This window comes from Oncorhynchus clarkii, chromosome 5 (assembly GCF_045791955.1).
Source record: "Oncorhynchus clarkii lewisi isolate Uvic-CL-2024 chromosome 5, UVic_Ocla_1.0, whole genome shotgun sequence".
Taxonomy (NCBI): Eukaryota; Metazoa; Chordata; class Actinopteri; order Salmoniformes; family Salmonidae; genus Oncorhynchus; species Oncorhynchus clarkii.
Genome location: NC_092151.1, coordinates 30,374,602 through 30,389,382, shown reverse-complemented (window position 1 = coordinate 30,389,382; position 14,781 = coordinate 30,374,602). Strand labels below are relative to the sequence as shown.

At 44.7% G+C, this 14,781-nt stretch overlaps 1 protein-coding gene across 1 annotated transcript in view; it reads left to right on the top strand.

Moving 5' to 3' along the window:
* Window positions 1-14,781, top strand: part of LOC139408645 (astrotactin-2-like) — a 447,901-nt gene that overhangs the window by 408,164 nt on the left and 24,956 nt on the right. The window contains exon 20 of the mRNA XM_071152798.1: window positions 12,975-13,116. Within this exon, the coding sequence (XP_071008899.1) occupies window positions 12,975-13,116 (142 nt within the window). The remainder of the gene's footprint in view (window positions 1-12,974; window positions 13,117-14,781) is intronic.

The window sequence follows — 14,781 nt, the reverse complement described above, 5'->3', positions numbered from 1 at the left end:
CTCCACAAGCTGCGGTTATCTACAATATTTGCAGTTATATTTGTGTGTATTGTCAGGGGTGAATTGAGTGAGTCTTAGCGGGCAGGCCACATAACACCCGTGTCCGTGACCCAGATATGTAACCCACACACACGCCCTTAAAGACCCACTGCTTTCAAACCCACCTTACTCATAGAGAGGGGGAGCCCTCCCTTCCTCTCCCCCTCCCTTGTATAGGTTGCATCCTCTCTCTCTTAGCTGCTATGTTCTCTCGCTGTGTAGTATCCCTTCAAGCCAGCCCTGTCCTGCTGTGGTCGCAAAACCTGAACCTACAGGGGACGGTCCGGGTGGGCATCTATCCTCGGTGGCGGCTCCGGTGCGAGGACCCTCGTCGCCGACCCCGGACTGGCGACCTTCTCTGCAGGCCCCGGACTGGCGACCTTCTCTGCAGGCCCCGGACTGGCGACCTTGTCTGCAGGCCCCGGACTGGGGACCCTCGTTGTAGGCCCCGGGCTGGGGACCCTCCCTGCAGGCCCCGGACTGGGGACCCTCGATGCAGGCCCCGGACTGGGGACCCTCGCTGCAGGCCCCGGACTGGGAACCCTGGCTGCAGGCCCCGGACTGGGGACCCTTGCTGCAGTTCCCGGACTGGGGACCCTCTCTGCAGGCCCCAGAATGGGGACCCTCGTTGCAGGCCCCTGACTGGGGACCGTTGCTGGAGGCTCCAGACTGGGGACCGTCGCTGGAGACTCCAGACTGGGGACCGTCGCTGGTGGCTCCGGACTGGAGATCGTCGCTGGCGGCTCTGGACTGGGGACCGACGTTGGAGGCTTCATGTCATGGATCATCACTGGAGGCTCCGGGCCATGGATCATCACTGGAGGCTTCGTGCCATGGATCATCACTGGAGGCTACGTGCCATGGATCATCACTGGAGGCTTCGTGCCATGGATCATCCCTGGAGGCTTCGTGCCATGGATCATCCCTGGAGGCTTCGTGCCATGGATCATCACTGGAGGCTTTGTTCGTGGAGCTGGCACAGGATATACTGGGCCGTGGAGATGCACTGGAGGTCTGGAGAGCAGAGCTGGTACAACCCGTCCTGGCTGGATGCTCACCCTAGCCCGGCAACTGCGGGGCATTGGCACAGGACGCACTGGGCTGCGAAAGCGCACCGGAGACACTGTGCGTAGAGCCGGCGCAGGATATGCTAGGCCGAGGAGGCGCACTGGAGGTCTGGAGTGTAGAGCTGGCACCACCCTTCCTGGTTGGATGCTCACCCTAGCCCGGCAACTGTGGGGCGCTGGCACAGGACGTACTGGGCTGTGGAGACGCACCGGAAACACAATGCGCAGAGCCGGCGCAGGATATCCTGGCCCAAAGAGAAGCACCGGAGGCCAGGAGCGCTGAGCCGGCAATATCCATCTTGGCTGAATGCCCACTCTAGTTCGACAAATGCGAGGAGCTGGAATGCATGTGCACCGGAGACACACTGCGCAGAGTCGCATAACATGGGACCTGACTAGTCACACTCTCCCCACGGTAATCACAGGTCTATAACCTGACTCCGCCAATATCCCTGTGTGCCTCTCCCCCAATTTTTTTTTTTGGGGGGGGGGGGGGGGGGGCTGCCTCTCGTGCATGCTTCGTCATGCCAACTCAACTTCTAGTATCTTCGCCGTTTCGCTTTTGCTGCTTCCATTTCCTCCTTAGGATGGCGATATTCTCCAGCCTGCGCCCAGGGTCCCTTGCCTTCCAGTATCTCCTCCCATTTCCACTCCTCCAGAAAACGCTGCTTGGTCTTTTTGTGGTGGGATCTTCTGTAACGCTCGTCTGAAGAAGTGGACCAAGATGCAGCGTGGGGTAGGTTAAGCATATTCTTTAATGATAATCCGAAAAACAAGAAAGAGAGAAACATTCAGCTTTGTAGGGCTCAACAACAACAATACAAGGACAAGATCCCACAACACAGGTGGGAAAAAAGGCTACCTAAGTATGATTCCCTATCAGAGACAACGATAGACAGTTGCCTCTGATTGGGAACCACACTCGGCCAAACGCAAAGAAATACAAAACATAGAATGCCCACCCAAATTACACCCTGACCAAACTAAATCTCTGTTTGAGTTTGTATCCATCTCCATATGAGTGTGTATCCACTCGTTCCATCTCTTTTTTAATTGGACCCTCTTCACAGTAATAAATAGATAAACTATTTAAAGTATTTCGCTATATTTGACACAATCCGAAACGCAATTTAATGGTAGAACAGACTATTCACCTTTTCCATTGACATTTGTAGGCTTCTGTGTCTGAATACTGTGATGTCAAATTTCTTGAGTAGACAATATTTAATTTAGAAACATAACACAGTACATACAGTGCCTTGCGAAAGTATTCGGCCCCCTTGAACTTTGCGACCTTTTGCCACATTTCAGGCTTCAAACATAAAGATATAAAACTGTATTTTTTTTGTGAAGAATCAACAACAAGTGGGACACAATCATGAAGTGGAACGACATTTATTTGATATTTCAAACTTTTTAACAAATCAAAAACTGAAAAATTGGGCGTGCAAAATTATTCAGCTGCCTTAAGTTAATACTTTGTAGCACCACCTTTTGCTGCGATTACAGCTGTAAGTCGCTTGGGGGTATGTCTCTATCAGTTTTGCACATCGAGAGACTGAAATTTTTTCCCATTCCTCCTTGCAAAACAGCTCGAGCTCAGTGAGGTTGGATGGAGAGCATTTGTGAACAGCAGTTTTCAGTTCTTTCCACAGATTCTCGATTGGATTCAGGTCTGGACTTGGCCATTCTAACACCTGGATATGTTTATTTTTGAACCATTCCATTGTAGATTTTGCTTTATGTTTTGGATCATTGTCTTGTTGGAAGACAAATCTCCGTCCCAGTCTCAGGTATTTTGCAGACTCAATCAGGTTTTCTTCCAGAATGGTCCTGTATTTGGCTCCATCCATCTTCCCATCAATTATAACCATCTTCCCTGTCCCTGCTGAAGAAAAGCAGGCCCAAACCATCTGACCAGAGCACCTTCTTCCACATGTTTGGTGTGTCTCCCAGGTGGCTTGTGGCAAACTTTAAATGACACTTTTTATGGATATCTTTAAGAAATGGCTTTCTTCTTGCCACTCTTCCATAAAGGCCAGATTTGTGCAATATACGACTGATTGTTGTCCTATGGACAGAGTCTCCCACCTCAGCTGTAGATCTCTGCAGTTCATCCAGAGTGATCATGGGCCTCTTGGCTGCATCTCTGATCAGTCTTCTCCTTGTATGAGCTGAAAGTTTAGAGGGACGGCCAGGTCTTGGTAGATTTGCAGTGGTCTGATACTCCTTCCATTTCAATATTATCGCTTGCACAGTGCTCCTTGGGATGTTTAAAGCTTGGGAAATCTTTTTGTATCCAAATCCGGCTTTAAACTTCTTCACAACAGTATCTCGGACCTGCCTGGTGTGTTCCTTGTTCTTCATGATGCTCTCTGCGCTTTTGACGGACCTCTGAGACTATCACAGTGCAGGTGCATTTATACGGAGACTTGATTACACACAGGTGGATTGTATTTATCATCATTAGTCATTTAGGTCAACATTGGATCATTCAAAGATCCTCACTGAACTTCTGGAGAGAGTTTGCTGCACTGAAAGTAAAGGGGCTGAATAATTTTGCACGCCCAATTTTTCAGTTTTTGATTTGTTAAAAAAGTTTGAAATATCGAATAAATGTCGTTCCACTTCATGATTGTGTCCCACTTGTTGTTGATTCTTCACAAAAAAATACAGTTTTATATCTTTATGTTTGAAGCCTGAAATGTGGCAAAAGGTCGCAAAGTTCAAGGGGGCCGAATACTTTCGCAAGGCACTGTAAATAGTATCATAACCTTTTCTGGCCATGAGTTCATATTCCTGAAGTAGCCATACAACAAATTACCATGCGCGTCTCTCATTGTACCTATTAGATATTATACATCCGAAAGGGAGTGTGGCGTATAACATACAGTAGAATGAACAGGCTACCACTGTAAGTATGCATACTGTAGGCTAGTTTTTATTTTTTATCCAGAGTAGACAATGTTTCAGAATTCGCAGGCAGTGCAACTTATTTAAGTTCCGGAAACAGTACATGCAAAACATTATTGAATTGAAAAGATCTGTTTACAGGTCCACAACAATGCATGTGTTTTTGTCATTCTGACAACCCCTACAAAGACATCAAGTTCACCATGCATTGCTATTTCCTTAGATATTGTCTTGGCCTAATTCCAGTACATCCAAAGGATACAGTAAATAAGGGCGTTATTGTCACCATAAAAGGTGAATGATGGACATTTTTCAGGCGGAGTTATAATGCTTGTTCACACGCGCACAGTTTCACAACCGTTCTGATTTATAATGGCAAACATGCGTATGTATAGCATGCGCCAAGTTTATACAGTAAATCTCTATATTTTTGAGCGTGTGCCATCTTTTCAGAAAAAGCACATGCAGATATTTAGTGTTAAATTGACACAAAAGTTATAAATGAGGCCCAGATGGAGCTGACTGGGAACAGATGATAAACAACATTTAAGAGCATTTCTGAAATTTCTAAATTCAAGAGAATTTCCACAGCTGTTCAAACCAGACATGACAATGAACACGCATCAACTTCCTAGCTTTCTCTAAAGTCACAGTCTGGACTCCCCTTTCCTCCTCTTGGGGAAGAAAATGTCAACAATGGCACACACATCACACCGACTGAGGAGGCACACATACTGAGCAAATGTTTTATTTATTTATTGTTATTTAACCTTTATTTAACTAGGCAAGTCAGTTAAGAACAAATTCTTATTTACAATGACGGCCTACCAAAAGACAAGAGGCCTCCTGCCGGGACGGGGGCCTGGGATTAATAAAATAAAAAAATAAATACAATATAAATATAGGACAAAACATACATCACAACAAGAGAGACACAACCCTACATAAAGAGAGACCTAAGACAATAACATGACAAGGCAGCAACACAAGACAACACAGCATGGTAGCAACACAACATGACATCAACATGGTAACAAAACAACATGGTAGCAGCACAAAACGGTACAAACATTATTGGGCAAAGTCAAAAGCACAAAGGTCAAGAAGGTAGAGACAACAATACATCCTGAAGAGATTGAGATAAAACTGTCCAGTTTGAGTGTTTGTTGCAGCTCGTTCCAGTCGCTAGCTGCAGCGAACTGTAACGAGGAGCGACCCAGGGATGTGTGTGCTTTGGGGACCTTTAACAGAATGTGACTGGCAGAACAGGTGTTGTATGTGAAGAATGAGGGCTGCAGTAGATATCTCAGATAGGGGGAGTGAGGCCTAAGAGGGTTTTATAAATAAGCATCAACCAATGGGTCTTGCGACGGGTATACAGAGATGACCAGTTTATAGATGAGTATAGAGTGCAGTGATGTGTTCTATAAGGAGCATTGGTGGAAAATCTGATGGCCGAATGGTAAAGGACATCTAGCTGCTCGAGAGCACCCTTACCTGCCGATCTATAATTATGTCTCTGTAATCTATCATGGGTAGGATGGTCATCTGAATCAGGGTTAGTTTGGCAGCTAATGGCTAAAGCAATTAAATTCTGCCTGCATCGAACAGTATAATTGAAATGATATGTCAGCAGGCCATTCTCTCTGAAGAGATGGTCTGGCCTCCCAATACAATGCATCAGCAGGCTACCACACACCACCCAAATAAGCTCAAATGGGTGGGATAGGTGTTTGAGTCGGGAAGTGAGGGGAACTGAAATGCTGCAGCCTCGCTGTTCCCTCTTCCTCTGTCCTCCTTCACGTTCCCCGGCGATGATTTGTTCCTCTCTCTGTTTACTATAAGGAGAGGTCACCTGACATTTGCCATGAGGTTTTAATCACCATCGAAACTGGAAATCACACAATATGACTTTTTCTCTGGTAGTTTTGGGGGGCCTATTGTTTGCCAGCTGTGCTGGTTTTGCCTTGATATTGACAGCCAGGTTGACAGGGACCAGAGCAGGACTCCGCTGGAGGAAACACAATCCCAAAGCTCCAAACAAGTTGCCCCAACCAGACACTGATTTGTGTTCAGTGAGGTGAATCTGAGATCTGTGCTTACAGTTGACTTCTTCAACCCAGATACCTGTGAGTGAAAGAAAGGCCTTTATATTGTTTAGTTCCCCTCCAGACGCCGATCAAATGTTATATCACGTGACAGGAGTGTGGAAGCAGTGTTTTGGCAACAGGGGCCAAAACACGAATGACATGTTAACAGGTTCGATAATTGTACGTGTCTTGTTATTTCTGTTTTGGACTTGTTGAAAGTTGGTGAAAGTGTAGGCAGCACCGAGTTGACATCATCCGCACCTCCATAGGCGAGCGTTAGTTGTAAATAATGAATGAATAACAATCTCCACAAGCCACAATCTACAATATTTGCAGTTATATTTGTGTGTATTGTCAGGGGTGAATTGAGTGAGTCTTAGTGGGCAGGCCACATAACACCCGTGTCCGTGACCCAGACATACTGTAATGCCTGACCTAAATATGTAACCTACACACACGCCCTTAAAGACCCACTGAGTGTGTATCCATCTACTTTTGAGTATGTATCCATCTACGTTTGAGTTTATATCCATCTACGTTTGAGTGTATATCCATCTACGTTTGAGTGTATATCCATCTACGTTTGAGTGTGTATCCATCTGCGTGTGAGTGTGTATCCATCTACGTTTGAGTGTGTATCCATCTGCGTCTGTGTTTTTATTTATTTTTATTTATTTATTTCACCTTTATTTAACCAGGTAGGCCAGTTGAGAACAAGTTCTCATTCACAACTGTGACCTGGCCAAGATAAAGCAAAGCAGTGCGACAAAAACAACAACACAGAGTTACACATAAACAAACGTACAGTCAATAACACAAAATAAAAGAAAAATAGAAAAATCTATGTACAGTGTGTGCAAATGTAGAAGAGTAGGGAGGTAGGCAATAAATAGGCCATAGAGGTGAAAATAATTACAGTTAACATTAATACTGGAGTGATAGATGTGCAGATGATGATGTGCGAGGTGCAAAAGGGCAAGTAATAATATGGGGATGAGGTAGTCGGGTGTGCTATTTACAGATTGGCTGTGTACAGGTACAGTGATCAGTAAGCTGCTCTGACAGCTGATGCTTAAAGTTAGAGAGGGAGATATAAGACTCCAGCTTCAGAGATTTTTGCAATTGTGAGGGCCAGCCAATGAGAACATACAGGTCTCGGTGGTGGGTAGTATATGGGGCTTTGGTAATACAATGGATGGCACTGTGATGGACAACATCCAGTTTGCTGAGTAGAGTGTTGGGGGCTATTCTGTAAATGACATTGCCGAAGTCGAGCATAGTAGGATAGTCAGTTTTACGAGGGCTGTTTGGCGGCATGAGTGAAGAAGGCTTTGTTGCGAAATAGGAAGCCGATTTTAGATTTAATTTTGGATTGGGGATGCTGAGTCTGGAAGGAGAGTTTACAGTCTAATCAGACACCTAGGTATTTGTAGTTGTCCACATATTCTAGGTCAGAACTGTCCAGAGTAGTGATGCTAGTCGGGCAGGCAGGTGCAGGCAGCAATCGGTTGAAGAGCATGCATTTAGTTTTACTAGCATTTAAAGGCAGTTGGAGAGTTGTATGGCATTGAAGCTCGTTTGGAGGTTTGTTAGCACAGTGTCCAAACAAGGGCCAGTGTGTGTGTGGGGATAAGTGTACTCGCAGGAAGGTTCCCCCCTCCCTTGCGGTGTGGCGTGGTTCTACCTGCTTTTCGTGCCCCCATCACAGAGCCCCAAAGGACTGGAATAAAAAGCAGCAGCGGTGCGTAACCGTGCTGGCAGCCCCACCCCCCTCCACTGCTCCTTCATCCCTCCTTCTCCCACTCTGTGCAGCGCTGAATGAATGAAGGCGGGCGAGAGTGCTCGTGCTGCGCTGTGTACTTTCTTGTATAGTGGGCTCACAGCTAGGCTTGGCAGGGCCGAGGTGTTACCTAAAAGGGGTGAGCTAAGGTAAACGAGACCTCTGCCAGCGCTAGGCTAGCTACTCACAGGCAGGCGAGAGAGCAACCAGGCGGGGAAAGGGTGTACAGGAAAGGGGGCTGGAGATGGCTATGGAGAAAGAGGCTGGGGTGAGAGGCTGGGCTGCGTCTTAGGCAGGATTACGAGCTGAGTCTAGGGTTGGGGCTGGGTATAGGGTTGTGCAGTGTGTGCATTGCTGGGGCTGCATATAGGGACATTGCTGAGGCTGGGCATAAGGCAGGGCAGTGGCTCACACTGAGGATAGAGAGGTGGATTTTTGAATGGGCCAATTTTAATATGAGGCTAGGTAAGGGTCTGCAGCTGGTGAGGTGTTTCACTACCAGTAGTAAGAAGGAAGGGTGTCAAGTTACTTTGAATGTGTCATAAAACTATATCTGCTGTTCTTTTATTTCTCTTGTCCTCCTGTTTCTGCTGTCTGCTGATAGTCTAAAGATAGACCTCTGGTCTTGACTAGCACTTAGAGAGCAATGTCCTGAGAGAGAACTGACGATGTTACCATCTGGTATGTGGAGTATGCCACGACCAGCTGATGTGAACACATCTGAAAACTGTGTTGGTTGACCTAACCATGCATAAACACAGCCCTGATGGTGGGAAGCAACCTGTCTACGTTTCCCTTCTATTCTACTCTCCTTCTCTTTGACTTAGGGCTCCTGTGAGATGCAAACAGTGTGTGTGTGTGTGTGTGTGTGTGTGTGTGTGTGTGTGTGTGTGTGTGTGTGTGTGTGTGTGTGTGTGTGTGTGTGTGTGTGTGTGTGTGTGTGTGTGTGTGTGTGTGCGTGTGTGTGTGTGTACATGCCTACTTGCCTGTGTTTGTGCACGTGTTATTGCGCCAGTGAGAGTGCATGCGTGCCTGTGTGTTTGTGGCAGTTAGCCTCAGTGCAGTGAGCTCTTTCTCCCTGCAGGGGTTTAGTATTGTGTGAGTGGACAGGACAGTCATGGGTGGGCAGGCTGGCTGAGAGACGAGAGCGTGAGCCTTGCTGTTTGTCTCTGGCCTTTTGCGACTCACGATAATGTGCTAATTACAGATACCCCCCTCCGACAAAGCCACAAGTGGTTGCACCCAGACTGCACCAAGTCACGCATCAGCCCCTGATTTATTCTGATTATCAAAACATACAAAGACATCATTCCTCCATAGACCACATCCAGAAACATAAAACTTCGGACTTTTCTCTCTCTCTCTCCCTCCTCCCCCTCTCTCGCCCCTCACCCTTCCTTTTGCGCTCTCTTTCTACTTTTAGCCTGCATGAAGCAGCAGATTTCTGGCTTGTCTGGGGCATTCCTCTAATAGTTGTGCCATTGAACGGGAAAAACCGACTTGAAAAGCATTCTGAGGCAAGCTCTATCAGGTTAATAGTCAATCTTAAACACATCATTAGGGATTGTTTATGCAAAAGATCAAGTAGTCTGGAAGGGGTAATTTACTGTTCCACCAATTATTTGAGTGTTGGCATACTTGGCCCTTGGAATATGCTAAGTGTGAGGAAAGGTAAAACTTAAAAGCATCCGTACGTCTGCCTTTCTGTTTGATTATTATTATGTTTTTACCAAAATAAAACATTCTAGTTGGGCTAAATATATTCGAAAACACATTCTATCCCATTCATCATCACCAAGTCGTTCTTCCAGTTTATGGTAGCCCCCAACGACACTTTGTCATCACATCGCAATTAACGGTTAACCCAAAACAGGTGGCTTATGATAACAGTGGAGATGAACTAATAAAAAGCACAAAAAAATGAAAACAAAGGAGACAAGGAATCAAAGGAGAGGAGTACGGTGAAGGAAGAGCAGATCTGTAAATCATGAGCAGCAGCAGCAGCGTTGCTGTATATGGGCCAAGGCCACATAACAGTGGAATCATAATATGTATGTATATATGTCTAGTTTTGAGATAACGCTGTATTGAAAGCGCTATACAAATTAAATGTATTGTTATTATTTTGATTATTTTAAGGACCATGTTGACTCAAGTCCACCACTCTGAAGACGCTGCAGCCTTGACCCCAGGATTAAACCCACCGGGCACCGACGTCAGTTCAACTAATGAGAATTCAACGTGAAATCACCAAATCATTTCACCATGTCATTAGATTAAAGTTAAAAGTTGATGAAGTCATCATACAGTCATCACATTGACATTTTTGTTGAAATGATGTGGAAATTAACACGTTTTTGCCCAGTGGGAAGGGACTGCTCAGCTCTGCTAAGACAATATGGCTTCCCTCACTTACCCATCCTCCATTAAAAATGTTCAAGCAGTATAAACACGTTTACATGGTTTTTGGACAGTAAGTTACTGTGTGCCGATAACTGTCTGCTTAGAGATGTTTGTGATATTGTCAGTGTTATTTTTCCCAAGTGTTCTTATTAAACAAGATATTGGCCTTCATGGACGAAGCCTGTGATATGTAAGTACAGCGTTTGTGAACTAGTGTTGATGTGCTTGCTCTCTTATTTCATTCTTGGTTCGATTGATGTGGATTTTTCAAAGAAGGATCTGGAAATGTATTGTTTACTGAGTGTGCTGGTGGTCTCCACCATAAATGTATTGTTTATTGAGTGTGCTGGTGGTCTCCACCATAAATGTATTGTTTACTGAGTGTGTTGGTGGTCTCCACCATAAATGTTTTGTTTACTGAGTGTGCTGGTGGTCTCCACCATAAATGTATTGTTTACTGAGTGTGCTGGTGGTCTCCACCATCAATGTATTGTTTACTGAGTGTGCTGGTGGTCTCCACCATACATTTATTGTTTACTGATTGTGTTGGTGGTCTCCACTAAAATGTTTATTGTTTACTGAGTGTGCTGGTGGTCTCCACCATAAATGCTTTGTTTACTGATTGTGTTGGTGGTCTCCACTAAAATGTTTATTGTTTACTGAGTGTGCTGGTGGTCTCCACCATACATTTATTGTTTACTGATTGTGTTGGTGGTCTCCACTAAAATGTTTATTGTTTACTGAGTGTGCTGGTGGTCTCCACCATAAATGCTTTGTTTACTGATTGTGTTGGTGGTCTCCACTAAAATGTTTATTGTTTACTGAGTGTGCTGGTGGTCTCCACCATAAATGTATTGTTTACTGAGTGTGCTGGTGGTCTCCACCATCAATGTATTGTTTACTGAGTGTGTCGGTGGTCTCCACCATCAATGTATTGTTTACTGAGTGTGCTGGTGGTCTCCACCATCAATGTATTGTTTACTGAGTGTGTCGGTGGTCTCCACCATACATTTATTGTTTACTGATTGTGTTGGTGGTCTCCACTAAAATGTTTATTGTTTACTGAGTGTGCTGGTGGTCTCCACCATAAATGCTTTGTTTACTAAATGTGCTGGTGGTCTCCAACATAAATGTATTGTTTACTGAGTGTGCTGGTGGCCTCCAACATAAATGTATTGTTTACTGAGTGTGTCGGTGGTCTCCACAATAAATGTGTAATTGGACTTAATTTACAATGAATGTACAAAGACTGCTCATATATAAACTTTAATTTACAACTTTTGGAATTAATCCAAGAGAGAGAATTCACACAAGTGTAACATAAACATTCAAGTAAATCATAAATTAAATCAGTGGAGGATCAACAAAATTCCAGTAATTTCAGCATCTTTCTCAAAAGTGGATTTGGGTCCAACAGAGAACAACCTAATCTGTACATAGTCTCTGGCTCTTCTCCCGTGAATAAATACAGGCCTAGGTCCAGTTTGCATTGCATGTTTAAAAAAAGAAACCTTGTAAACCTGGCACAGGGAGACCCCAAGTGTAGGAATGTGTTTGGGAAACCTCTTAAACACAGGCCCCTTTCTGGGAACATGTCAAATCATTCATTCGTTCACTTCTTTCCTCCTCTCCTTACCATCCCTCTGTGCCCCGCCCTCCAGACATATTCCCTGTGTTTATAAGTTGGCCCACATGACATAAGCTGAAGTTCCCCTTTACGTCTTTGAAATCCCACCTTTTTTTTTGTTGCTTTTAAACTGTTTTGACAGCTCTCTCTTTTTTCCACCACCCCTCTGAGCGCTGGAAACGTTTTGGTGCATGTCTGAATGAACAAGTGTGTCATTATTTTCCTGTAAGCTGACATGAAAGATACTTCACAACTTGTGAACTGGTGTTTGTGAGACACAGAGGTGTTCAGTGAGATATCATTGAACAGTATCATGTGACCATAAAGGAACAAAGTCCTGTTTTCTTACGGTTCTATAATGTACCATGTAGGGCTGGCTGCCAGAACAAGTCTGATTTCATTTTGCCTCAAGTTTCGTGCTGCAGAACTCTTTCCCTCTGGGCTGGGCCGATGTGAAACTCAGAATGACTTGGAACACAATTAAGTGTCAAGTGTCAGGATCGATGTTGGAAAGAATATCCCTTTTAAAAACTGAATTCATGACTTTTCTTTGCACTTGTGTCTATTTTCTGTTTGTTTTGTAAAACGTCTCACTGAAGAACAATAGAGAATGCATGTTAAGACAAAACAACACACTTGTGGCATATTTGCCACTTTATTTAAGAGGCACAGGAAATGGCTTCCAATCAGGTCAACAACACAGTAAGTGTATTAACCCTGCAATTGTCTCTTTCTCTTTCTCTTTCTCTTCCTCTCCATACATCTATTCACTCACTTTCTCATGTTCTAAATCTCTTCACACACTACACCATTTACACACGGTTCATCTTTTCTCTCTCTCTCTCTCTCTCTCTCTCTCTCTCTCTCTCTCTCGCTCTCTATCCCCCTCTCTCTCTCTCTCTCTCTCTCTCTCTCTCTCTCTCTCTCTCTCTATCCCTCTCTCTCTCTCTCTCTCTCTCTCTCTCTCTCTCTCTCTATCCCTCTCGCTCTCTCTCTCTCTCTCTCTCTCTCTCTCTCCCTCTCTCTCTCTCTCTCCCTCTCTCCATCTCCTCTAGGTGAGTTGTTAAGTCTGGTGGACGACCTGCTCTCAGGTCTTGGTTCGTCCTGTGTGGTGGCGGGTCGAAGGAACGAAGACCATCCTCACTCTGTGCTCTACTCGCTGGTCTTCAAGTGCCTGGAGCCCGACAGCCTCTACAAGTAAGATCCCCTAACCTAAAGCACTTTGGACCTGAGCCCGTATCCATGAAGCCTCTCAGAGTGCTGATCTAGGTCCCCTATGTCCATGTAATCTTTTTCATTATGATCTAAAAGGCAGAACTGATCCTAGATCAGCATTCCTACTCTGAGATGCTTTATTAATACGGGCCGCAATTTACTATTGCTTTGCACCATTCCAAGGGTGAAATTTAAAGTAGGCTAAACAACAAGGTAGAAATGAAGGATAGAATAGGAAAAAAAAGACAGATGTTTTTGTTTTGTTGTTCACTTGTGCTAACTCTGTGGTAAATGTTGCATGACAGAAGTCCATGGAGTTTTGTTGTTCACTTGTGCTAACTCTGTGGTAAATGTTGCATGACAGAAGTCCATGGAGTTTTGTTGTTCACTTGTGCTAACTCTGTGGTAAATGTTGCATGACAGAAGTCCATGGAGTTTTGTTGTTCACTTGTGCTAACTCTGTGGTAAATGTTGCATGACAGAAGTCCATGGAGTTTTGTTGTTCACTTGTGCTAACTCTGTGGTAAATGTTGCATGACAGAAGTCCATGGAGTTTTGTTGTTCACTTGTGCTAACTCTGTGGTAAATGTTGCATGACAGAAGTCCATGGAGTTTTGTTGTTCACTTGTGCTAACTCTGTGGTAAATGTTGCATGACAGAAGTCCATGGAGTTTTGTTGTTCACTTGTGCTAACTCTGTGGTAAATGTTGCATGACAGAAGTCCATGGAGTTTTGTTGTTCACTTGTGCTAACTCTGTGGTAAATGTTGCATGACAGAAGTCCATTGAGTTGTTGCTACATTCAACCCTTCTCACCTGTGGTATTGTTCTAACCCGATTGACTTCATCATTTTCTGACTTTCTGACTTTTATGAGTTCACTATTTCCCATTACCATAAAAAAACTCCTTCTTAACCAATGGCATTGTTGTCATTTTTGCATCTCTCCTAAAGAGGAATGACTTAACACATAATATGTGGGTGATATCACCAGCCAGCACCACATATTTCTGTCTGTACTCCCATTGGCAATGGGACTTGTTTATGGCCATGTTTTAATTCCCCCCAGTCAGAACACAGCTGGCTCAAATTAGGCGGGCGGCACATATTTTGGTCTCACCAGGGTGGAAGTGGTGGATGCTGGTGTTATTGTTTCCGTTATTGTTCCGTTTTTCATGAGGCCCTTTTCAATGGAAGAAAACGTGGTCATGGTGAAAAACGAGCATCACAACCAACGTGCTGTTTGTGTCACACAGAGACTGGAGGAGACTGGAGTCATTGACCAGTCGGTCTGTCTGGTGATTACAGTCTGGGGCGGTTAGCAAACAGACAACTAGACCACCCCTCTTAATCCAATTAGTCATAAAGACTGAGAACCACAACACATTGAGCAGCAGGGAGGACATGCATGGAGGACACAAACACTGTCAGTTAGTTGCATGCATACGTCCCACCCACTGATACATACTAATATGTTCAGCAGTTGAAGCACTCCTTAATTTATGGACAGACATACGTACAGCCCTGAGTCCCTCAGCATGTGTGGAGGGTATAGTCAACCATACATCTTGTATTAGGGTTGTCAGAGAACACTAGAGTATATCAGGGACAGCTGTTAGTCAACTTTGCAGGTGTTTCATTTTGCAAAG